This window comes from Phodopus roborovskii, unplaced genomic scaffold (genome assembly GCF_943737965.1).
Source record: "Phodopus roborovskii unplaced genomic scaffold, PHOROB, whole genome shotgun sequence".
Taxonomy (NCBI): Eukaryota; Metazoa; Chordata; class Mammalia; order Rodentia; family Cricetidae; genus Phodopus; species Phodopus roborovskii.
In genome coordinates this window covers 646,861-673,150 of record NW_026126622.1, presented here as the reverse complement: position 1 = coordinate 673,150, position 26,290 = coordinate 646,861, and the positions used below count along the sequence as shown (strand labels likewise).

General features: G+C 40.6%; 1 protein-coding gene across 2 annotated transcripts in view; it reads left to right on the top strand.

The window, feature by feature from the left end:
• Window positions 1-7,330: 7,330 nt before the first annotated feature.
• Window positions 7,331-26,290, top strand: part of LOC127238019 (neuronal acetylcholine receptor subunit alpha-7) — a 127,340-nt gene continuing 108,380 nt past the window's right edge. For both annotated transcript variants that reach the window (XM_051206477.1, XM_051206476.1), the window contains exons 1-2: window positions 7,331-7,401; window positions 7,592-7,731. In XM_051206477.1, coding sequence (XP_051062434.1) covers window positions 7,347-7,401; window positions 7,592-7,731 — 195 coding nt within the window. In that variant the 5' untranslated portion in view covers window positions 7,331-7,346. The remainder of the gene's footprint in view (window positions 7,402-7,591; window positions 7,732-26,290) is intronic.

The following is a 26,290-nucleotide window of genomic DNA, read 5'->3' as shown; positions in this document are numbered from 1 at the left end:
AGCAAGATGTCACAACTGATGCCTCAACTCAAACAGGGAGATGAGTTTCATCAGTTGATATCTGTAATTCTTGTTATATTATTACCTCAAACTGGAGATCTGCCTGGGCATTTGTGAGTGTGAGCACATGGACATGGACACACACACACACAGAAAGAGAGAGAGATTAGCTAGTCTTATAGGATATTAATGGATATATTCATTGTTTTGAAGTCTGGTGAATAAAGGGAACATCTGCATTGCTTTTTCTGTGCAAACTCCTGATGAGAATCTAAATGACAGATGAGGAATTACAGAATTGAAGCATCATCATTTTTCTTTAGTGTCTGCAAATTAAATATCTAAGCACTGCCAACTGGAACCCATGGCTGCTGGTCTAGAGAAGCAGGTAAGTTGACCTTCTGTGCCCCTTGACAATGAGCTCCACAGCAGCCATGAAGCAATCTTTCTCTCTGAGGGAAATCTGAATCAGATTTAGGTTATAGATTAGGCTCCTGATATTAAGCAAACCTAGAGACCAAATGAACACAGTCAGCAAAATCTATTATATTGAGTACTACAGACCCAACCCAGACTGTCACAATGGTGACATGGCAATGGGGAAAAGATTATCTTTTATTAAATGAATTGGATCAATGGAATATTCACAGAAAACAATAACGCTCTATTCCTAATTATAGTTTATAAAATACATAAAATTAATTCCAGATATGCAGGAATTACCAGGATGAAAGGTAAAACCATGAAGCTCCCAGAAGAAAACAGAGGATGTTCTCTGTGACCCTGGAGGAGGTAAACAGAGCTGCAAACAGAAGGAAAGACAGGTGTGTTATGAAGCACTTATAAATTGGTCTACACTAAGAATAACTGTTTCTCAAAAGTTACCACTGAAGATAAATTTCAAAGAGAAGTCTGTAGGGTCAAGGACATAAGACAGAAATACAGGTCTCAGAAAATATATAGAACTCCACATTCAATTAATATACATAAACATAAATTATCTCTCTTTACTAACCTTATTTTTAACAACCATACTTATTGCTTAAATAAAAAATGACAACATTCTATTATACAGTTTACCACAACGTAGTTAAAAGGCGCACAATGATAATTGGAGATTAAATATTAAGTGTCGTGGAAGTAGCTCAGCAGTAAACACACTAGAAGACAAAAGCAATGAAGTGTATTGCAAACCACTTAGTAAATACTTTAAAAATGAAAAACTAAAAACTAAGTGAGATAGTCTATAATTTTAAATTTTTATATTAATTTGTAGTGTGTGTGTGAGTGTATTTCTATCTCATAGCACCTGTATGAGGTCAAAGCAAAACTTGTAGAAATTAAATTAGTTCTCTCTTTCCACCATGTGGATCCTGGGGATTTCACTTGTGTCTTCAGACATGATGACATGTGCTCCTGCCAACTGAGCTATCTCATTGACACAAGTAAACAAAATTTTGATTACAAGCAGAAATGACAAAAACTAAAATAAGATCAGTACAATAGAAGCATAAAAATAGATGGGACAAGTAGAGACTAGATATCAAAACGAGAAATCTAGGGAGACCAATGATACACTGAATTTAAGTGGACTGAGAAGTAAATAATATTAGAATATTCAAAACAGAAGAAAGCTGTTGTATATGATCTCCCAGGCAAACTTTAAATACAAAGTCCTGAGTTGCAGGCAGAAGTAAATTTAAATAAGATGTGCTGTGCAAATACAGGCACGAGACAGGTGACATGGATTTAACAATATCAAAGATAATACAAGCCTGTGACTAATACCAGAATTAAAGATAATTATTTAATAACATAAAATGGGCCAACTGACTAATGCAACAACTGTTCATGCGCACACACAGATTAAAGACCTATGGAAGAACTCTTGGAGAATTGGGATTGTCATTAAAGACAATTCCTTGAAATTTGATGGCCAGTAGAAAACAGACTATGTAGTGGACCCTCTGGGCCTGTCTACTGACATTTACGGGCCCTTGAATCCAACAGCTTCAGAATACACATCCCTTTCAAGTGCATATGGGGTGTTTTCTAAGACAGGATATTTACCATATAGCAGATTTTTTTTTTTTTTTTTTTACAGAGAATGTGTTATAACCACAGAGATTTAAGTTATAAATATACAAGAATCTTACATATGGAAAAGAATCACTTATTTGGATACAAAATAACACAGGGAAATTAGAAAACTCTTTGATTTGCAGGTATTAGGTACGGAACATTAAAAGGCAGCACTCAGACAGAAATCTGCTTCATTCATCCCATTTCAAAGGAAATCTAAGCTCAATGATCTCAGGGTATTCATTAAAAACTGTGTATAGGAAAAGTAGATTAAACCCATAGTTCAGTGTAAAGGCAATGATAAGCACGAGATGAAAACCAATAAAAGAAAAAGGTGAGAAAATTAACTAGGAAAATGTTGTTATCTGGGAAGATTAATTAGGCTGATAAACCCCAGCAAATGTAATTAAGAACAAAAATGAGGAACAAACTAGTAGCAACGGGGATGAAAAGGAGTATCACTTCATGGCTTGCAGACAGAATGAAGGCAACAAAGGGCCAACATAATGTTATGCCCCAGATATATAATTACTTAAATGAAATGGTAGAAATTCTCAAAAGATTACACACAGGTAGTAAAACCTTTCCAGGATGACATAGAAACTCTGGACTTTTCTATAGCTGTGAAACTCTGTTGTTAACCTAAACAAAAAATGTTGGGACAGTAATGGATGTGCATGCCTGATAAAATTGGAAGAAGAGAACTGATTTCACAAAGTTGTAAATGACCAATCTACACACAACATGGCATGTGTGACAGAAATATATCAAAGAGCACTAAAAATAATTTCAAAATGTCCATAAAGAAAACTAAGGTGCAAAAACTCCATTTGTCATAATACCAGCATGCAAGGAAGAGACAGTATCTCCTACAATCAACTTCAGAATATGGAGGACTATTTCCCAATTTACTTCATGAGGCTAGTAGCATCATTCTTGACCAGAAGTAGATGATGGAAATTTTAAAAATATTTATTTATTATGTGTACAACAATCTGTCTCCATGTATTCCTGCAGGCCAGAAGAAGGCACCAAATTTCATTATAGATAGTTGTGAGCACTATGTGGTTGTTAGGAATTGAACTCAAGACCTCTGGAAGAGCAGCCAGTGCTCTTAACCACTGAGATGTCGCTCCAGCCCTGATAATGAAACTTTATGAAGTAAAAATTATACAGCATTCTTTCTTTCAGATAGAAATGGATGGAAAATCCTTTAAAATTCAGTAACAACAAAATCCAAGGCAGTCATATGTATGATCAAGGGGACCTGTGGCTTGATGTTTCTTGTCAACATTAGAAAGTTCCCAGAATTTGTTCTTGGATATTGCTTTTGTCTTATATTTTCTCTCTGCATTCCTAAAAGACCCAGAGAAGATTGTACCTACCCAGGAAAACCACTCCAATAAATACATCCCAGCAGTTTTAGGCCAAAGGGGACATTATCCTTGTCCACCATGATCAATATATATAATAGCATTTTACACATCCTAATTTATAATCTTAAAAAACATCATTCTATCATCTTCAACTGTTGGACTTGGGTCTTAGAGTTTCTATTGCTGTGAAGAGACAATATGACCATGGCATCTCTTACAAAGGAAAACATTTAATTGGGGATGGCTTATAGTACAAAGGTTTAGTTCATTGTCATCATGAGGGGAGGCATGGCAGCATGCAGGCAGACACAGTGCTAGAGAGGTAGCCAAGAGCTTTACATCTGTACCAGCAAACAGCAGGAAGAGAGAGATCTTGGGCCTGGCTTGAGCTTCTGAAACTTCAAAGCCCACCCTCAGTGACACACTCCCTCCAACAAGGCCACATCTCCTAATAGTGCCAATTCCTATGATACTATGGGGCTATTTTCTTTCAAACCACCGCAGACAGCATCTTTCCTAACTACTTTGTTGTAGTCTCAGCTTTAATGCTGACTGTGGCCCCTCTTATGTGTTGTCTATTCACTTGGATGCTTTTTATTTTATTATAATTTATTATTATTTAATGTATATGGGTGTTTTGTCTGTATGTATAGCTATGCACTGGATGTGAGCCTGCTGCCTGAAAAGGCCAAATGAGGGCACCAGATCCCCTGGAGCTGAAGGTACTCACAGTTGTGAAGTATCACGTGAATGCTGTGGATTGAATGTGGGTGGGTTCTCTGGAGCAACAGCCAACGAAAGCCCTTTTAAATTATTTATTTATTTAAATTTCATTTTAAATTCTAATCACAGTTCTCCCCCCACCCACAACCCACCCCTACCCACTCCTCCTACATGGGTAAAGTGTCCCACAGATTGTCAACAATGCCTGGCCCATTAAGTTGACACAAGCCCTACCCCCTGTATTAAGTCTGAGCATGGCATCCCACCATAGGGAATGGGCTCCAACAATCTAGCTCATGCACCAGGGACAGATATGGGTCCTTTGGTCAGGGTCCCCTCTGATAGACCCAGCTAACACAATTGTCTCCCACATGCAGAGGGCCTAGTTTTGTCCCATGGAGGCTCCATGGCTCTTGGTCTAGAGTTTGTGAGTTCCTATGAGTTTGGTTCAGCTGTCTCTGTAGATTTCCCCTTCGTGAACTTGACCTCACTTGCTCATGTATTCCCTCTTCCTTCTCTTCCATTGGATTCCCAGAACTCAGCCTGGTGCTTGGTTGTAGATCTCTGCATCAGATTCCATCAATTACTGGATGAAGGCTCTATGATGACAGTTAGGATAGCCACCAGTCTGATTACAGGAGAAGGCCTTAACTGCTGAGCCATCTCTCCAGCCTTGCTTTTCACTTTGTCATTGGAACTCACCATGACTTCCTTTTGGAGTCCTGTGTGGAAGGTTGTAAAACCCACCAGCTTCCAGCACACACTAGAGGAGAACTCCTTGGATATAAACAGCACAGGCACTTGACATCTGACTCTGCCATAACTAAACCTGATGCACTGGGGCTAGTGGCAGGATTACCCTTTCCAGAGTCCAAGCAGAAAACATGCTTCCTCTTTTCCCTGGGATACTGTAGAGGTTTTCTAGTCTCTTACACAGAAGGATGCTTTGTTTTAGTCTGTGGATTTATGAAGAACTCTTCATCCCAGCTCTATACCTCTCACAGGCACAAGGTTCAGTTTCCTTGAGGGATGGCATTATAAGTCTGGACTTCCATCCTTGAGTCTGACCTTGCTCTGCCTCTCCCTAGGCATCAGCTGTGGGGTGCATGTGATTTGTTTCCAATTCTAGTCTTTATAAGCTTGGACACAGTATACTTCTGTTTTGTATGTTTACCTTTTTTTATGCTGAGAAAAGGATTAAGAGGTGAGCCAACATATCCCAGTAGGCTCTACTTTCATATCATTTTATACCTTACAAATAAAAATAACTGTGTCTCCTCAAAAAACTAAGGTATAGCTGGACTTACAGCCCTACTTACTGGCATTAGGGATACTAACACTTCAGAACTGAGAAGCAACCCAGTTAAGGGACTGACTATTTTTCAGAACCTCTAATTATTTGGCCAAGCACAGAGCATAACACAGGTATGCTCTGTCCCAGTTGTCCCATCCAAAGAGGTTATTTTCTAGGTTTTTGATCTTACAGGGTACAACATCAGTGTTATGTTTGGGGCTCTTAAATGTGACTCCCCAACTCGGTTAAGGATGAAGTTGAGGTTTCTGTAATATGTTCCCAATGGCCATACTCCAGGGAAGAAACTCATCCCTCTGTGATGCTAGCTAGCTAGGACTCTTAGGCCCTTGTAGAGTGAGTGCAGGAGCCCTGTGATCCCACCACCAATACAGATAGTTTGCCAGGGGGAAGCTTCTAGCTCATGATGTGTGCTCCCCCTCTCTGGCATTTTTCATTTTTATTTTCCTTCTCTCCTCTCTTTCTTCCTTTCTTTCTTTCTTCCTTCCTTCCTTTCTTTTCTTCTTTCTTTCTATTTTGCCAGCAGCCGCTAATTTGCACCTCATTCCTTCACCAAGTACCTACTTGGTGATGTTCCCACTGCTGGATCTGGGATGGGAAGTACCCAGGAACCAGATGTACACCATCTGTTTGATAGCTGTCTCTGCCTGCTGACCCCTTCCCGGGTGGAATACTGACTGTCTTTTGAGGGAATACTGACTGTCCTTTGAGGGGAACCCTGGTCAGTTGTCCTCTTTTTTTATGGACCTTCTCCAAAACCAGTCAGTTTTCTTTCTTTGCTCTTACTCTGCAGCTGTTGAACTTTATATTGACTCGTTATGCTCCAATCAGTAAGCAGCCATGGGTACAAGGGTACTGCATGCCACTGCTCCTGAAAACCAAGTGGCTGGACTCACTACCCCATCCCCATGACTGGGGTACCTTCCAGCTTAGTCATTTTTTGATAAACCTGTCCCTCATTTTTAGCTCCATATTGTCTAACCCATAGGAGTGACACTCTGATGACTCAGATGCTCTGCAATCTGGGAAGACAGGAGACAGAGCCCCCTAAGGGACTACAGAGAAATCTTCAAGATGGGCTTTCTATACTGTGCTTCTGGGCATAAAAGGGGCACAGCCTTCCTCACTTCTGAAAGCTCTTCTTAGTACCTTTCTCCCTTTCCAGAAGCACAAGGAAGGCTCTTCTGGGCCAGGGTCTCTGTGGCTGGTCCCCCTCAACCCCTCCTTTCCCATTTGCTGTGCTTTCAGTAAAAAAGGCCTACACAACCACGTTTTGGCTTGCCCTTCCATAAAGAGATTGGAATTAAAGTTACAATTTTCCGAAACCGTTTCAAAAGAAAACGGGATTAGAACAGGCTCCCTGCTGGGAACATCATGCCATATATTCTCCACACTACCCCTACTATAGAAAGCCTCAGGAAGGCGCCCACATCCAGTTGGTCCTTGAAAATACCAGGTCCTGCAGAGAACGTACAGGGTTATTCCTCCCTTGTCTACCTTGTCTGACTGGTAAAACTTCCGAAGCCTGTGACGCAGATGCTGGCACCAGGGTGGGTCCTGGAGGACTGGGTCAGGGGGTAGTGTTCAGGGGGTGAGTGCATCGTGCAGCTGATAGCAGGGGAAGCAGCACAGGGTCAGAGGCCACCGACTAGCTGCTCAGGGATGGATGCAGTTCCCCAGGAGGCCCTGGAGCCGCTCTGCCTGGCAAGCGCTCACACGAGGCGGGGGCGCGCTGTCACGTGTGGGAGCGCGCGGCGACGGGCGCGCGCAGCGTTTTAAAGGCGCGGAGGCAGCAGGAGCGGCTGCTCGGCCCGGGGCGGACGGCGGGGCACGGCGGCGGTGGCTTCGGCGATATGTGCGGCGGACGGGGAGGCATTTGGCTGCTTCTGGCCGCGGCGCTGCTGCAAGGTAACCGCCGGACGGCTCCGGCCCCACTCATCTGGCAGGCTTCCGGCAGCAGGCGTGGGCGGGCGAGTCGGAGGGGGAGCAGGTGGTCCCGGGCTGCGACCCGGCTCGGGTTGGGCTGGTCCGGGGCGGGGCGGAACGGGGATTGGTGGAGGCCGCGTACTGAGGCTGTCTGGGCGTTCTGCTTCCCAAGTGTCCCTGCAAGGCGAGTTCCAGAGAAGGCTGTACAAGGAGCTGGTCAAGAACTACAACCCGCTGGAGAGACCAGTGGCCAACGACTCGCAGCCGCTTACCGTGTACTTCTCCCTGAGCCTCCTGCAGATCATGGATGTGGTGAGTGTGGCGTGGCGCTCGGGTCCTACACCTTCCTGTCCTGTACAGGGCAGCGCTCCATGCAAGGACAACCCCCTCTCCCCTCCCTCCCCCCCAGCCACCTGTGCGTGGGCGCGCCTTTCCCTCAGCTAGAAACTCCTGGGCCAAAGTGTCCCGAGTTGGGAGTCAGTAGCAGGAACAAGATGTGTTGGTCACTTTCAGTCTTCCTTGGAGAGAAAACTAGTGCAGTCCTGCGCCCGGCATAGTTTAGTCATTTCAAGGCTTTTATATTTCTTTAGTGACTGCGTAGTGCCTTGGCAGGGGTGGGGGTGGGGGTTGGGGGGGTGGTGCTGGCCTTTCCGCTGCCATTCTGCTTGGATAGAAGGCTACCTGTAGGTGTTTACACATACACCCATCCCATTAGGGTGATGGACATTGTTTTTATTTTGTGGACAGGACTGGTGCTGGTGATCCTTCTGATAGCAGTCCCTTCGACCCCTTGCAGTAAGCTACTAGATTTAGGCCACACACCCCGCCTACGTATCTGTGTCAGTGTTTCTACCCCCCCCCTTCTTCTAGCTAGGCTACTTGTACGATTTTTCATAAGTGGATTCTTTAAACAGTGCCAATACTTACAAAGTGTTCTAGTATCTATACAAGGCTTTTCTACAAGTCTTGTGTCCAAGGCTTGAGACTGGTAAGGGTGGAGAAAAGCGGTGTTTGTGTTCATCAGGAGTAACTACCTGAATAGTCACAACTGGTAGGACGTGCAGAAAACTGTAATAAAGGGACTTAGGTAAAGTGGCATGGCAGGTGACACTTGTCACGTCTATGTTCCCTCCTATGCTGTTCCTCCTAATCTAATTTTCATGCTGAATGGCTTCTGTCCCTGTACTATACCTGTTAAGTCAGCATTTCTTTCTATGGCAGGATCCTGCTTCATTAAGTATTTGTGTGTAATGCAGGGACTTTATTATGAGAGTTGTAAAGACAGCTACTGTCAAGCAGACAATTGTTTCCTAAGTTTACAGAGCACAGTCTTGTAGGTTTTGAGTAAGAGTGATGGGCACTGAGAAGGAGATTCTGTCCTGGAGGTAGAAAGCTGTGAAGTAGAGGAGGCCATAAAGGCTCCTGGGAAGTTGGGGTGGGGTAGGGCTGCAGAACAGTTCAGTTAACTAGTGGAGAAATTGTTGTGGTTGCTTCTGGCTTTGCTGGTCTCCACATGGTTGACTAGGAAGTTGCATAAACACATGAGCTTTAATTCTCTATTAACAGAATGGACACATAAATACTTCACTGGCCATTGTGCTGGGCTAAAGACAACATGAATAATTTACAGAGTTCCCAAAGCCAGATACACAACTATTGTTATTTTCATGCAAAAAGGACGGAAGGGTCAGGTAGCTAGGATAACATGTTCTATAAGAGTCACACAGTAAGTTGCCTTCCTCTGCCTCTACTTGTCCAGGGTCTGCTTTGGCTAGCCAACCTCATTGTGTGTTCCATAGCAGCCTCTGGCTGGGTAGTGAGATTTATGGTAGAGGGGCCCTCTCAGGTGTGGAGCTTGTGTGAAGAAGTGAAGCAGGCTTTCTAAGGCGATTAGGAGCTTTAGCTAACATGTCAGGAAGGCTTGCTGACACTTAGGGAAAGTTATGGTGGAAACTAGGATTAATGGTGTGGGAAAAGTTAATTATGTTAGAAAATTAGAGAAAAAAAACAACAAATTCTATACTTTTACTTCATTGCCGTTATCAGTGTTAGAAACATATATGTGAAGAGGGTCATGGGAGGAGTGTAAGGTTCAGGAAAGTCATGGCCTTACCTTGGACTCACATCTAGCTGTGCACATATTGAACTTCCCACTAGGCAATGCTGCATGTTTGTGGAGTGGCCTTGAGAGAGCTACTTAACTTTTCTCAGCCCTGCTTTCTCATGTGTAAAATGAGAACAATCATATCCACTTCAAGGATTTTGAGAGGATTAACAGAGAGTTTCTTGCCACATGCTGATAATTTGCTGAGGGCTTATTCCATCTTAATTATGTAGTCTCTCCTGTCAAAGGTCAGGAAGTCCATTCCTAGAGAGGTGTGATCAAGGTGTGATCAAGGGTACCCAGAGATGACAGGCAATCTGCGAAAGAAAACTCACGTGGAGTGAGTTTACATGCCCTTTGCCCATCATAAGCTGCTGCTTTTTTGACTTGGTAACTTATTTTTTGCAGAACAGAGTCGACTGGATGAACTGTAGCTGATTGAATGTGGCTTTTTTAAGCTTCTGGCGAGAAGGAGGCTTCTACATCAGGCTAAGGAAATATGCAAACATTTGTATTCCAATCCTGATTGACTCTGCATGGTTTTGAAACCCAGCCAGGTCTTTTTTTGCTGAAATCTCAGCACTCTGGACAGAGACACCAGCTCTCCTGAGGGTTATGAGTTGCAGTGTTGGCTAGCTAGTGCAATCTCTTTACAAATTCAGTACTGGGGGTTATTTTGCTCATTCTGATCTCTGTTCCATAGATCAGGATTGATTGCCCCCCCCCACTGCTTCCTCTTTTTAAAGAATTCCTCTTTTTAAAGCCTTCAGAGATGTGGAGATGGCATATAGTGTCACACACATATAAGTATATATTTCATGCAAGGTTGTTTGCACCATCAACTTCTTCTACCTTTGTTTATAGGGCTCCCAGTGTAGGCCTTGTTAGGTTCTGAGAATGTATAGAAGAATAAAGAGGACTTCCAGATTTAGAGGCTACGTGATCTGGCTGGATCTAAGACTGAGAATAAGTCTAAGATATCTTTATTGATGGAATGTAACATAGATTGCAGATGAAATCTGCCCACATGTGTGAGGAAACATTTCTAGTTACAGTATCTGAAAGGTCTCAAAGAGCAAGAGGTTGGATTTCCAATAGGAGTTTCCCAGGTAGAAAAACAAACAAACAAACAAACAAACAAACAAACACAGGAAGTGTTTCTCAGATAATAAAAACAGAAGGAGTGGGGGTTGCAGATATGAGGGAGGAGACACACCTTCAGCAGGGTGTTTCTATAAGATCCAGGCTCCCTGCCTCCAACTGTGTTTCCATGGGATCCTGTCTCAATATTTGCTTTAGGTTTAGTTACAAGACTTTTCAGAAAATTTATGCTTATTAAGAGTTTAAAAATATCTATCAAACCATAGATAGTTTTATCAACCCCCATTTCTAGTTTGTATTCTTTTAAAAAATATGTGATTTTTTTTTTTTTTCTGGTAGGAAGTTCTAGTGTGTAAAGTATCTTGAATATGCTGTAGTATTCACATGCTGGCCTATGCTCTACCTGAGTGTCACAGACTCTGTGCATGAGGAGATAGCAAGCCAGAGTTTTGTAAAACTACAGGACTAGCTTGCCAGAGCCTATTTTCCTAGAAATGGAAGCATTCTAACCTAAGATTTTTATTAAATCCAGGAAATATGAATTATAGATTATAATGAAAAATGTTCATGTAAGGAGTACGTTTTTTTTCCACCCGCTGCCTGAGTCTTGTCCCACCACTGCACCAGCCCCAAATAACACACAGAGACTCTGTATTTGATACAATGTTGTTAGCCAGGTACTAGTTTCTTATCGGCTAGCTCTGTCTTAATTATTAACCCATTTCTTTGTATTTCCACGTGGTCTTACCAGCCAGAGGCGGCTGGTGGTTCTAGTCTCTCCAGACTCTCCATGCTCACCCTCCCTACTACTTCCTTTTTTTTCCTTGTCTTCTAGTCCCACCTATCTTGCTTTCCTATTGGCCAACAGTACTTTATTCATTAACCAGTATGAGAAATATATACAGAATGACATCTCCCATCATGTACATATGTTTTAAAGATAAAACATGGATTTGTTGTACTCACTGTGGTCTATTCTAGTTATTTGGCTGTCTCCTTGGTAAAGCACTCAGTAGAGAGTGGGAAGGCATGGTGAATTTCTGAGCAGGAGTGGAAAGTATCTGGATCTATATTTAGAAGATACAAAAGCCTCCAATGTGGGGCAAGCTAGAGAGGAGAGAAAGTTTGGGCAAGGACACTGAGATCTTTCTTAGTTTATTTTCTGTTTCTCTAACAAAACAGCTGAGAGTATAATTTATAAAGAAAGAGGTTTATTTTGGTTTCTGGGTCTAGAAACTGCGAAGTCCAGGGTCGTGGTCATAGCATCCTCTTAGATTCTAGTGAAAGCTCTCATGTTGCTTGAACTCATAGCAGAAAGCAGAAGGGCAAGTGTGCCCATGCAGAAGAGGCTAGACACAGGGGCAGCCTTGGGTTATAGCTGCTTCTTGAGGTCTCTTGAGAATTAACCAAGTCCTCGAAAGGCATTTTTGAAGGCTATGTCCCCAGGACCCAGATTGCAATCACCAAGGCTCACTCTTACATTACTGTATTAAAGAATTAAAATTCCAATACATGGGCTTTTGTGGATTCATTTAAATCATAACAGGGTCAAATACAGCATGACCTCTGGGGCAATGTGGCTAGAGAAAGACTCAAGAGTTTTTTTTTTTTGTGGATATACCACCCATGATACATAATTGTACATATAGCATCATGACAGATAGACTAGGTGGAAGTGCCCCCTTATTCCTAATGCATACTCAGGTTTATAGTGATTCTTAATTTACTTCATGGGCATTTTCACTGTGTTGAAAATGAAGTAATGCATAGGAAATCGTTGTGAAGACTTGTGTGTGTGGGGTCTCTGAGTTGCAACTGGTTTTTATAATATTTCTCCTTTGCTGCTTTTTGGCCATTTACCTGGATCCATGCACCTAAAGGCCATCCTAAATATTCATTTGCATAAAATAAATATGCAGTTATCAAAACATCTCCAGAAGATAGTGTGCTTTAAATGAATAATATGAATCAGTATGTAGTTATGCATAAATATAAAATGCATAAATATGCATGAATGGATTTTAGAATTGTAAAGGTTTTGGATTATAGAGTTTTCTGCACTTGTTATTCACTAGACAGTGGAATTGGTGGTGTATTTTGAGTTTGCTACTGTAGAGGACAGCATGGTGTGGAGCCCTGGTTCTTAACAACTTGGGGGTTTATCTGAAGTCTCTTTAGTGTCCTCCTGCTAACATTCAGCAGATTTTGTGCTTTGTATTTACTAGCTGTATTTAAAGTGCCGCACGTCTAAATAAAAATCATACTCGCAAGGGATGCCTAAGCAGAACAAACCAAGGTGAAAAGCCAGAAAGTTACCATAATTTAACACCTTCCTGTTTTTAGAGCTCTTCAAAGTTCACAACAAGTGTAGAGATTTCCCACCTGGCTCCTTTCCTCTGCCCCTACCTCCAGCTTCCTCATTAGCATTCCCTGTACAGTGGTATAGTGCAAGCCCAGTAATCTACACTGACAGGTCAGCATCACTCTCAGGCTGTGCTTTATATTTTTACAGACAACATTTTAGGCCTGGACAAATGTATCTTAATACACTGTGCCCCCCATTGGAGCACATTCAGAGTTGAAGCACTGCTTTAAAACTATTGATGTTCCCCCACTTTTTTCTCCATATTTTATTGTAAACACTGATATTTTTATTCATTGTATTGACCACTTTAGCAGAATTCAGAATTAGCAAGAGACCCTGACTCAAAAAATAAAGGAAGAGCCCATTAAAGGAAAGCTACCCAACGTTGACCTGTAGGCTCATCATACACACAACTATAGTAACATATATATACAGTGCACATACTACACCACATACCATACAATTCACCCCTGAAAAAAATTCTTTTCCAGAATGTGATATAATTATGGTCATCTTGTAGCCTTTTCAGATTTCTCCTTTATCTTAGTAACAGGTATTTGAACACCCCCCCCCCTTTTTAATGACTTGCTAGCTCATGTCTTTTCTGTGTTAAATAATAGGGCATTGTGATTGCATTAGCTCATTTCATTTAATCTATTGAGGCATATCTTATTTGTACCTAAGTTTTGGCACCTATGAATAAACAGCTGTGATATCTGTGTTCATGTTCTTATGAAGACTTAAGTCTTATGGAAAATACCAGTAGGAGCACTTGCAAGTCTGAATGCTAAGGGCTTATTCCACTTTGTAAGGAATACTCAGACAAGCTTTCAGGTTAGCAGTGCGCATTCCTATTTCTCTCTGTCCATAGCAGCATTTGGTATCGTTGGAGTCTCAGATATTGTTGATTCCAACAGCTGTGTAATAGCACCTTACTGTCTCATTTGGATTTCCCTGATGTATGATGTGGAACATCTTTTTTGTGGGAGTTTTGCCACCTGTTTTTCTTTAGTGTCTTATTAGGATCCTTGACCCTCTTTTGTAGTGAAATCTTTATTGTTGCATGTATTTGAAAAACAGTCGTTTATCAGATGTGTCATTTGGAATGTGTTTAATAGTTGGTTTGTCATTTTGTTTCAGCAATGTGTTTTATACAATAGAAAATTTTAATTTGTTAAAATCTATTGTACAAATTGTGTCTTTAATGAATTTTGCCTTTTGTGAGCTTTTTCTTTGTCAGAATAAATATGTACAGTTTCACGTTTGTTAAGATATGATTTATTTTGAGCTATTTTTATGAAGGGTATAAAGTGTATATTTTTGGTGTACAGATAATTGTTTTGGGGGTATCATTTATTTAAAAGCACCTATCACCAATGTTTATACATATTTATTTTGGGGGTTCACTCTTCCATTCGACTGACTCATGTATTTCCTCATCAGTATCACATTCCCTTGGTCACCAGTATATTGGTCTTAAAGTTAGGAGGCATTACTTGTCTTTGTTACTGTGTCAACTATCTTTTATGTGTGCACTTTATTCAGAATTAGGTTTCCAGTGTCTACAAAAAAATTTTTTGTGACTTTATTTAGTGATTCTTTTTGTTTGTTTGTTTGTTTGTTTTGTTTTTTGAGATAGGGTTTCTCTATGTAACAGTCCTGGCTTGCTGTCCTGGAACTCACTTTGTAGACCAGGCTGGCCTAGAGTTCACTGAGATCTACCTGCCTCTGCCTCCAAGTGCTGGGATTAAAGGCGTGTGCCACCACTGTCCTGGCTTGTGCTGCTATCACTACCTGGCCGATTCTTTTGGGTTTTGTTGACACAGGCTGTCATAGTTTTCCTTTCCCAGTGTGTTTATCTTTATTCATTTTTTTTATGTGTTATGCATTGAAAAGGAGTAATGAGAGGAACATTCTGGCCTTGCTCAGGTCCTTGATAGTAAAGCTTTGCATTTGTCACCATTAGTTATGAATCTAGCTGTAATTTTTGTTAGCATTTTTTATCTAATTGATGAAGTTCTCCTGTATTTCTGATTTTATATCATGAAAGAATATAGAGCATTTTTCAAAAGCTTATTTGTGCCTGTTGATACAGGGTAGTGGAATTGTTGGTCTTTAGCTGGTTGGTGTGATGGATTATATTAGTTGATATCTGAATGTTGAGCTACATATTTGGAATAAATCCCATTTGGTAATGAGGAATAATTCTCCTTGTACATTGTTTAGATCCAGTCTGCTCATATTTTATTGTTTTACATTTATTTAGTTACCTGTTATGTGTGTATACACGTGTGTATCTCTGTGTGTGTTTCTCTATGCATGCATGCACCACAGTACTCATATGGTGATCAAAGGACATCTTGTAGGAATTAATATTCTCCTTCTATGGTGTGGGTCCTAGGATACAACACAGGACTTCGGGCATAGTGTCAAGCACTTCACTTCTTGAATCTTCTTGAAGATTCCATTGTTGAAGATTTTTATATTTGTGTTCTGGAGTTATGTGTCTTTGTAGGATCATGCAGGAAATATTCCTTTGCCCTTTCCCAAACATAATAGAGAACTGGTGTATTTTCCTAATGTCTGAGCCTGGTGTTTTTTGTTTTCTTCAGAATTAGTGATTGATTCATTTTCTTTATATCAGCCTATTCAGCAGTATGTATGTGTATACTTTGACAAATTATTTATTTAAAAGAAATGGTTCATTTCATTTAGGCTGTCAAATTTGTGAGGACGCCCTTGTTCATATATTAGTTTACATAATTTTAATGTCAGGGTTTGGAATAGTGGCTTTTTTTTTCATTTCTGGTATTAGTTTCTGGTCTTTGTTTTCCTACTATAGCTAGAGGCTTGTCAATTCTATTGATCTTTTCAAACACATTTTTTAATGTTCATTTTGCCTATTGATTTCCTATTGTCAAATTAATTTATTTCTGTTGTAATTAGTATTTGGATTTATTAATTTGTTTTTTCCCATAAGGTAGAAACATTATTGATTTTAGGTATTTCTTTTTAAATGCTTCTCAGTGTTATACGTTTCCTTCTAAGCACTGATTTGTCTTACAAGTTTTGAATAGTTATGTTTGTTTTTATTGAGTTAAAGTATATTTTGAGATTTATTTTTTAGGCATGTATCTCGTAGTGTGGTTTTTAAATCTCTGTCTGTGTGGGGAGGGGTGTTTCTAGGTTTCTTTCTGTTGCTGAGTTCTAGTTGAATTCCACTGTAGACTCAGCACAGGTTGTGAGGTTGCTCTCCTTTTAACTGTGTGGCAAGGTATGTTGTACTTAGAATGCCCTTGATCTCTTTGAATGTTCCATGGCATTTTGAGAATATGCATTCATCTGGTGTAGAATTCTTCTATAGAGATTGATTGTATCCAGCTGATGGTGATCTCAAATCCAACTGTGTCCTTAACTGATTTTCTGCCTGCAGCGCAAGTACATTTATTCCTTTTGCAGGTAGATAGGTAGGTTGACAGACAGAGACAGAGAGGCAGAGCCAGGTCTTGCTATGGAGCCCTGTCTGGCCTCTGCTTTTCATGTGCTAGCATTACAAGTGGATGGCACCATGAGCAGCAAGCACATCAGTGTGTGTTTTTAACAAAGGCCTTTTAGCTGTGAGGGTGGGTTTAACTGCTTGCAGTTTTCTAACTTCACATCTTCTCTTATCTGATGCTCCATTGTTAGGCACATGTGAAGAGTTTTATGTCTTGGAAAATTGACCTTGTTTTCATTATGCAGCTATAGCCTCTATCTCTGACAACATTGCTTGTTCTGAGTTCTTCTCTTAATATACTTTTCTTATATTTACAATTAGCACTGTATATTTTTTCCTTTCTACTTTTAATCTCTTTCTGTTTTTATATTTAATAAAGTTTCATGAAGACAATACAGAGTTGGACTTTGTTTTTTTCATTCACTTCATTTGTTTTAGGTGGTACATTTAGACCATCAAGCCAAAGTGGCGATTGACATGTTTGGATTAATACATATAATTTAGTTTCTGTCTGTCCCATGTTATACTTCTTCTGTGCTTTTTTTATTCTTTCAGTGTTTTTCTTAGAGTTCCTACGGATGTAGTCTGACTTCCAGAGGCCCTTCTGTGCACCTTCTTACCAGGCTCTGGTATTCGGCATTTCCTTAGACTCTTCTGTACAATTTCTCCTTTTCTCTGTCACCATCTGTTCTTGCATGGGATCTGCTTTGTCTCCCAGATGTCAGTTTCTGGTTTTGAAGGCATCCCTCTCATGCCTGCCCTTTCTGACTCTTCAAGTTACATTTTTTTTTTTTTTTTTTTTTTTTTTTTTTTTTGCCTTTCAGCATGTTTTCTTACAGCCAGGCATGATGGGGGAATTCCAGTAAATTAGCCATTGAAGATATGGATCCGTGTAGGAAGAGAGGAAATGTCTCTTTGTACTGTGATCAAGTGGCAGGCTTTGCTGAGCCCCTGTCCCTGGACTGTGAACCAATTATTCAGTCATTTTCTTTGTTATTTTTTTTTTTTTTGTTATTTTGTTTTGTTTTTAACCTTCACCAAAAATAGTTTATTGTATAAAATGTAAGTCTAGAAAGCACACTTATATTTAAAAAAAGAAAGCAAAAGCAAAACAACAAAACAAATCAACATGTCTTTTAAAGTTATAGTCTATTATCTGTAATGACAGTTTTCCCTGGGAAAGCCCCAATATGAAGACTGACATTCTCATGAGGATTGTTTTTTTTAAGAAATGAGAAACTCAAAGATCACTGAAGTTTTGGACCTTCTGAATTGGACATCAACCCAAGAATCCTGTCAGAATCTAAGAGTACTACTGAGCATTTTCTTTCTCATTAGATGGAACAGACTGTCTAAGGCTGGCTGGGATTTGTATTGCAGAGTGCCTGTGGAAGCCAGAGGAAGAGTGTCTCTATGTTTGCCAGGGATCCTGGTCAGGCTACTGGTAGGAACCCTCCCAGTGTTGTGGGGCTCCTATGCCTAAGTTCCTCTTGGATTTTTAACTGTCAGGCACTGAGTCTTCAGCATTCCATGACAGCCAGGTCCTTCTGTCATGTTCTCCTTTGCTCCGAGTCTACCTTGTTTGCTGAGACTTCTTGTCTCCTGACCTTGAAGGCAGCTATGTGTTCCAGGTTCTCCCCTCTCCTACAAAGTAGGCAAGGCATGGCTCATTTTCAGTCTGCTCAGCTTTTTACTTCTTGTTAGGACACAGTGGTGAATTCCAAGCTCATTACATGCAGAACTGGAAGGCTGACCTTCCAGTGACATTTCTTAAAATTACAAAAGAAAGATATGCTTTGTATAGCAAGGCAAATCAAATTTTTAAAAAGACTTGTGATGGGAGATGTCATTCTGTATATGTTTTTCATACTGGTTAATGAATAAGCACTGTTGGCCAATAGGAAAGGAAGATAGGAGGGACTAGGAGATGAGGAGAAAGAGGAAGTAGTAAGGAGGAATCAAGATGGAGAGTCTGGAGAGAACAGAACTGCCATTCCTCAGCTCTCGGTAAGACCAAGTGGAAATGCATAGAAATGGGTTAATACTTAAGACAGAGCTAGCCGATAAGATTATATCAAATACAGAGTCTCAGTGTGCATTATTTGGGGCTGGCTTGGCGGCGGGACAAGACCAGCGGCGGCGGACGGAAAAACCGTACTACTTACAGACTTGAGTCGAAGGGGAGAAATCATCCAAATTGCCATTGCTTAAGACATTCTTGTGGTTTAGAGAGAAATACTTAAAAATTAAAGTAGCAAGACACCATTTATGGTGCCTTGATCAATATTGAGCAGCATTAATTTTAAAGGGATTCAAGTAGGCCAAGTAGTAAAATAAAGACTGTTGTTTGGCCACTGTTCTATAACTCTGGAATTGCTGCATACCTAACCCTCTTCCTTCTTGTAAGTTCAGAAGTAATTGAAAGTAGTTTTATTTAAATGATCATGGTGTCCCTTTTGTGAAGCGTGCAGTGGGGTTCTATGGTGTTTCATTGACAACCCTTGTCTTGTATTCATTGTTGGGTACAGCTGCTGGGTTGAGTTTAGTTTTTCAGTGTCTGCTGTGGCTCCTCTGCTTGCTTCCCTTTCCTTTCTCATCCCCCCCCCCAGTTTGTTAGTCGTACATCTCTTTCTTCCCGTGACCTACAGACTGCAGCAGAAATCCTTGACTAATGAAAGCCTAATGAAGGTCACAGCTCTTTCTGTGCAATGTGCAGATGTTAGCACGCTTCTCCGCTGAGGCTTCAGATTCACATCCTCGACTTAGGTGCTTTAATTGCCATGTATTTTGTTTCTCACTGTAATTTTAACCTTAAGATTAACATTCTCTTCACTGACATACTCTTTTAAAAATGTTTTCAAGTGAAACAGTTACATGATTTCCTCTCCCCACTTCCCCCCTTCAGCCCCTCCCAGTTATTCTCCTTTGGTCTCCTCCCATGTTACCACTCTGATTGTGTCCCATCACCTCTGACATAGTCTTTGAATGCACTCACACGTGTATATTGTAAGGAGTAAAGTTTTTCCTCCCGCCCCCCCCCCCAGTCTTGTCCCACTGCTGCACCAGCCCCAGTTAACACATTGAGACTCTGTATTTGATATTATGCTGTTGGCCAGTTACGTGTTTCTTATCCGCTAGCTCTGTCTTAAGTATTAACCAATTTCTATGTATTTCCACTTGGTCTTACTGAGAATGGAGGAACAGCGGTTCTGTTCTCTCTCCACTCTCCATCTTGACTCTCCTTACTACTTCCTCTTTCCTCCTTGTCTCCTAGTCCCTCCTATCTTCCTTTCCTATTGGCCAACAGTGCTTTATTCATTAATCAGTATGAGAAACAATGGCATCTCCCATCAGTATATTTCTGCTGCTTTTGTTCCTTCCTGCACCCTTGACTTTCCATTGCCTTCTCCTCTTCTCCTTTGTGTGGCTCTCTTCTACAATTTACCTTTAGCCTTAGGTGCAGGAATTGTTTGATGATGTATCCATTGGCACTGTGTCCACACTGTCTCTACATTTTGATTGGTTATTGTTTTTCTTTAATGGTCTCCATCTGTTGAAAAGAGAAATTTCCATGATGAGCAAGGATGATACTTACTGTGGGTATAAAGACAAATATTTAGAGTGTAGGTAGTGATTGTGCTGGTTAATAAAGTGGTTATTGTAGTTTCATCTCTGAGATCAATGACTTCACCAGTCTTGGGTAGTAGTTGGCTAGACTTCCAGTATCAGGCATGGCTTCTCTCTTGTTGAATGTGTCTTAAGTCAAATTAAAAAGCTATTGGTTACTTCCAAGCTGTATGTGCCACTACTGCACCCTTAGGGTTATTGGACCATATTGCTTTTTTTTTTTTTTTTTTTTTTTTTTTTGTTGCAGTTCATTGGTGTCATTGCTAGGTAGATCCACTGATTGTTTCTTTTCTTTGGAAGCTTGCATGGTGCATTCTAGTACCATGAAAGCTAGTCCTTAGGAATAAAGTATTCAGGTTCATTCCAGCTTGAGGGGCTGGGGTCAGAGGGAGTCTCTGTGCCCTGATGTCTTCAGCAATAGGAAAACTTTCCACTTTGGGAGACAACCAAGGGCATTAGCATATGTTTGGGGAGTCTACTGGACAACACTGAGCTCAAACTAGAGATATGCTTTCTTACATAAATTTTGGAATGCCTTTACCAAGTTTGATTTCAACTCTGTTTTTTCCTTACTCCTTTTGGAATTGCAGTTGTGTGTTTGAAACACTGTTACGCTATGCATACTAGTAGATCCTTTCTAGGAATTGTTTTATCACCTAGGGGATGTCCAGTCATGTCTTGAAGTGGTTTTGGTTGTCACAGGGTGCTACTGACATTTACTGGGATGGAATCAAGGGAGCTACTAAATATCCTCAAGCATGGAAAATTAGCTGGGTGCAAGGAGAGTAACTCTGCTATACTCCCAACTCTGTATTTTCCCTGTATTTTGCATGACTGTCTCTCAAGGCTGCCTGCCAGTGACTCATGTCACAAATCCTCTTTGTCTAGTTGTTTTTTTTTTCATCTATTGATTTCACTTTCAAGAATTTCTCATGGTTTTCCTTACATTTTGTTCATTGAATATTTCTCTTAAAACTCATGTAAGACTCATTCATAGGGACTAAAATAGTCAAGGGGCTCAGTAGTTAAGAGCACTCTGGAGGACCAGAGTTCAATTCCCAGTGCCTAAACAGTAGCTCAGCATTATCTATAGTTCCAGTTTCAGGAGATACAATACCCTTTTTTGGCCTCCATGGGAAGCAGGCACATATGTGGTGCATAGACAAACATGCATGCAAAATAGCCATATTCACAAAAAGTAAAGATAAAACTAGAGAATTGCTCCCAGATTCCAGTGAAAGGCTCTGGTGTTTAAGGCACACAGTTCCTCTGTTTCTGCTGCTGACTTTCTTTAGGTTTTTTGAATATGTGCTGTCTTCTAAGCCATGTGGTTTTCTTGTTTGTTCTAGAAAATACATGTAATAATGATAGGTGTCATCTGCAGGGCCTGTGAACACTTTCTCAGTCCTGGCTTGTACTTTGCTCTGATTGGCTGCAGGCCCCAGGGCCCCAGTGCCCCAGCAGCTGACATTCTCCCCATCCATTTCGAGTCTGTGGAAAGAAAGGGCTCACTTTTAACCTCAAGGGCTGCTCCTGCACATACTAGAACTCTGGGCTAGAACTCCAAAGACTTTACCAGATGCTCCTTCTCGGCCCCGAGCTTGAACTCCTGTCTTGTCCCAGGTGCTCTTTTCAAAGTTTCCTCCTCGGATGTTTAGTGTCCTAAACATTCTTTGAAGGACACACTATGTGATCCTAGAAAAGTAGCCTGTTGTTCCCCAGGATCTCCCCAGCCCTGTTTGAGTGTGTCTGTGATCCCTTACTGACCTTTCAGTTCCAGGGTGCCTTCAAACTTGTTACTACAATTCTTCAAGCTTTTTCAATTGTTTTTACTCCATGTCTGGTGTCCTCCTAGCTGACCATTGTTCACTGTTAAGCACTATTTACAGTGCTGCTTTATGATAAATCCAAATTTATTATGGGAGAATTTTCCCCCCATTTCAAACCTGTTTATGGGTCTAGGAATACAAACTTCCAAAGTTCTTTCATCATTATAGCTGAGGACTATGGGCAGTTATAACGCAGGATTCTTTCTCATAAATGATAACTTTCAAGGCCACTCACTATATCCCCCCCAGAGCTTCCGCTATCTGGGAGCTCCTGTCTCATCCCTGGCATGCTGTTAAAGAAAGAGAAATGGGCCTGTCACAGCCAAACAGAGATAAAATCTCTTCTCTACTGCTTAGCTTAAAAATCAGGATCAGGTAGTGTTTACAGATAAGACAAGACAAAAGTCATTTGTATCTATACAGTTGGTGTTGGGGATTAAGTCCAGGCCTTCACTGAGAAACACCCTAGCTCCCCTTGGTGTTTTTCAACAGTCATTCTCGTGCTGTTCATGTCAGTGATTTCCTTCATCACAATCAACAAATATAGCACTCAAAGTATTGTAAAATTCTCTCTCTCTCTCTCTCTCTCTCTCTCTCTCTCTCTGTGTGTGTGTGTGTGTGTGTGAGAGAGAGAGAGAGAGACAGAGAGAGAGACAGAGAGAGAGACAGAGAGAGAGATATTTCCCTTACTTTTGCCGTTGGCATGCATTGATATACATTGAAGTTAAAACAGACACCTGGGATCACAGCACCTGGCAGGCAAAAGTAGTATTAACAGAAATTAAATGCAAAATTATATAAAATCCAGAATAGTGAGTTGGAAATGAACTGAGGGCAAGGCTTTCAGTGGCTCTTTGTTTTTAGAGGGAAGGTAAGCATAGTGTGTCTACTCTAATATCACATTAAATAATTATGTTTGGTGATTTTGATTCAACATATTAAGGCAAGGCTGTTCACTGATTGTCAGAGTATATTTGATTAACTTTGGCTTGATAAAATTTGCAATTTCAATCACTGGTCAGAAAACAGTGTGTTATTCTACAAAGGTATTTTGTTGATATTTGGAGTAACTTCAACCAGCTAGCTCACAAGAGCATAGATTTCATTCTAAAAGTTAGCACTTAATCCTATTTGAACACTCAACATTATAGTGCAGTTGGAATGCACAAGTGTATGGCAATATCAGAATCCAGAATGTGAGTTGCCACAAAGGGACTCACCTGAGGTTCTGCCTACCAGCCCAGCCCCCCCCATCCTCTAGGACAAACCAATCTGCTAACCTTATTTCAGTTACCAGGCTTTAATCTTTCCTGCCTCTGGGAGGTCCTTTTATTTTTATTCTCTTCAGTGCCAGGGCTTAAAGCCAGTGTGCTCCTGTCTATCACCTAATCCCTCTCCACAGAGCTTTAACAGTATTTGTTCCCTCATATATGACTGCTTTTGTTCAGTTTACTTTTGTGAGTCACCGAAGCTGTTGCCTGTAACTTCGCTTTCACTCATTTTTATTATACAGCCATAACAAGATTTCTTATTATATTGATAGATGCCTAGAGTTTCGGTAGATTTTCTGTTATAAAGAACACTGCTGTGAATATTCTTTCATGTGTTTCTTCCAGATATACATCTGCATCATATGCACCATGCTTATATTGCCACTTGGTTAAAGTGATGCTCAGTATTTAAAGATGCAAAAGTATGTAATTCTCAATTTTCTCCCCAGCTCCCTGCCATGCAGCTACCACACTTCTTTCCCCTCCCACATGCCCACATGAAATCACATAATCAATTTTGTTTATTTATTTTAAGATCTCTGGAGTCTTGTCCACTTCTGATTGGTGGAGAAGGCAGTGGTTGTATTTATTTCCTTAGAGTTAGTGCTGTTGTCCCTTCTGTGTTACAATTGCTATTCCATCTTCATTTCTCTAGTGGAAGTATAATTTCCCCCCTATGTTTAGTTGCACATGGGGCTCTGTCTTTTGTGTTCTTAGAACCATCTTTTGATGATTTCTATCCTCTTGCTTGAAAGCATATTAATTGTTTCCTGGGCCTGTCTTCATTTTGTTCTGTCGGAAGAGAATACTTGAATGCTACTAATTTATTAGAATAGAAATTGATTTCTTGCCTTTCCAGAGGCTGGACGACAGTATCCTGTTTTATGTCTGTAACATGAAAGGCCTCCCATGGCCTAGTATAAGGAGAGAAAGAACAAGAGAGAGGGATGAAGATGAACTCACTCCTGCAGTTAAGGCATTACTATATTAATGAGGTAGAGCCCTCATCTATGCATGTTCATGTGCACATATGTGCACATGTGCACAGGCCTGTGTTTCTGGAAGTCAAATGGTAACTTTGGGTGTCTTCCTTGTAACCTGCCCACTTTTTATTTCCTGGAGACAGAATATCTCTTTAGCCTGGAAATCACCAAGTTGACAAGGCTGTCTGGCCATGCCTCCCTAGCATTGTGATTGCAAATTTGTATCTCCACACATCCCCTCCCTCCCACTGAGCTAATTCTTCAGCTTCCAAAGGCAATTTCAACATGATGTTTGGAGAGGCCATTCAAACAGTAGTCATTAGTTATGCTTTAGAATCGTTTCAAATGCTGGATATGGTCTTGCTTTCCAAAATGTTCTTTCTGTAAACTTTGAACAGCAGTATCTTTTGATAATCAGCAATTCCTAAAAGTGGTGTGGTTCATAAGTCCTTCTTGTCTGCTCAGGCACATTGTGTCTTGTTTTATTCTCCTCTTACTCAAGTTCATAGAGATATTTTCTTTTGTCACAGAAGATTTAAGCCAGGGGTTCACACTGCAAATCACAGGTTTTTCCCATCCCATATAGCCAGTTTGATATTTTCCCTTAGAAGATTTTTTTTTTTAAAACTATTCTTATCTTTGCAACGTACCTTAAGTGGTTTTCTGTGTAGTTTATATAATTTTTAAGTAGTTTTATGGAAATCTTGACTCATGAATAGTTTTTATTTTTAAGAGTTAATGTATAGGGTGATTATTTGAACTCACACTTGGGCACCATATTTCATGATGACTGTACTCAAATGGACATTTCAATTATTGAAGAGTGTGCATAATATGGAGAAAAAGCTTTGACCCTGGCCCTTCTTAATATTCAAAGACATTGAAATGTTGAAATGGTACCCATTATTTTGAGAGCTAACAAGAAAGAGGGGCTTATGAGAGAGCTTGGCTCCTGTCCTAAGAGGTTCAGTTGCTGTCCATTCCCTGCAGACAGCTATTGGAGAACATCATCTGTTTCCCATCTTTATATCTGTTTCACTGCTTGGCACATATGTATGCATGTATGTATATGTGTGTGTGTTACATTTATTTACTGTGTGTGTGTGTACGCACGCACACACGGTATTTGGAGTAGCAAAGTGGCCTGTAAGTAGCATTCATAAGGAAAGTTGGTGGCTCATGAATAAGATTGTGTGGTTATGAACTGACTCAGAAGGAAACCAAACCAAATTTTCATAGTGTCTTGGCCATCAACACATTTAATCTCTAATTAATTTCAAAGGTTATAAGGACGTTCTTTGTTAGGAAATAAAGTTTTGGTGTGGTTAACTTGAAGAGCTTATCTGTTGAAACACTTTGGGGCTTTGGAAATCACTTGGTAAAAGGTGTGGGCTGAAACTCAGTAGTAGAGTACATGGCTCTCATACCTGGATATATCCCTCACACAGCAATGACAATCATTTGGTTACAAGGTAAAAAAAACAAAACAAAACAAAACAAAAACAAACAAACAAAAAACACTCTTCTAGATCATTTGAACACTTCTTCATAAGATTCTTCCTAATGAAAAGTAGATTACTTTTAAATTTTCATCAAATGTTGTGGTTGCTTAGCAAATGTATGACTGTGTTATTTAAACATATTATAGATATATATCACAGATTATAGATTAAAGGTCAATACATTCTTGTTTGAAAATTAAAGCATTAGGTATGCTGGTTACAAATGCATAAATTCAATGGACTCCCAACATTTGTGAATAGTCAGGTGTTTATACTGTTATGATAAGTAATTGATATGCCCTTGCTTAACTGTGATAAAATGTCATAACCAAAAGCAATTTGGGAGCATACTTTATTTCAGTGGATGCATCCTAAGATGCACAGCAGGAACTTGGGGCAGGAACTTGGAACGGCCCCGGCGAGGACCCTGGTTCCCTCACTGGGCATGCCACATAATCATAACGTTGTCCTCTGACCTCCATGCCCATCTCTCCAAGGGCTTGTTGGGGATTGTTCACCCGCTTAGCACTGGGGGGGTGGGGGGGGGGGTGGGTTTGGGTGTGGGGAAGCCTAGTCCCCCCCCACGCACTCCA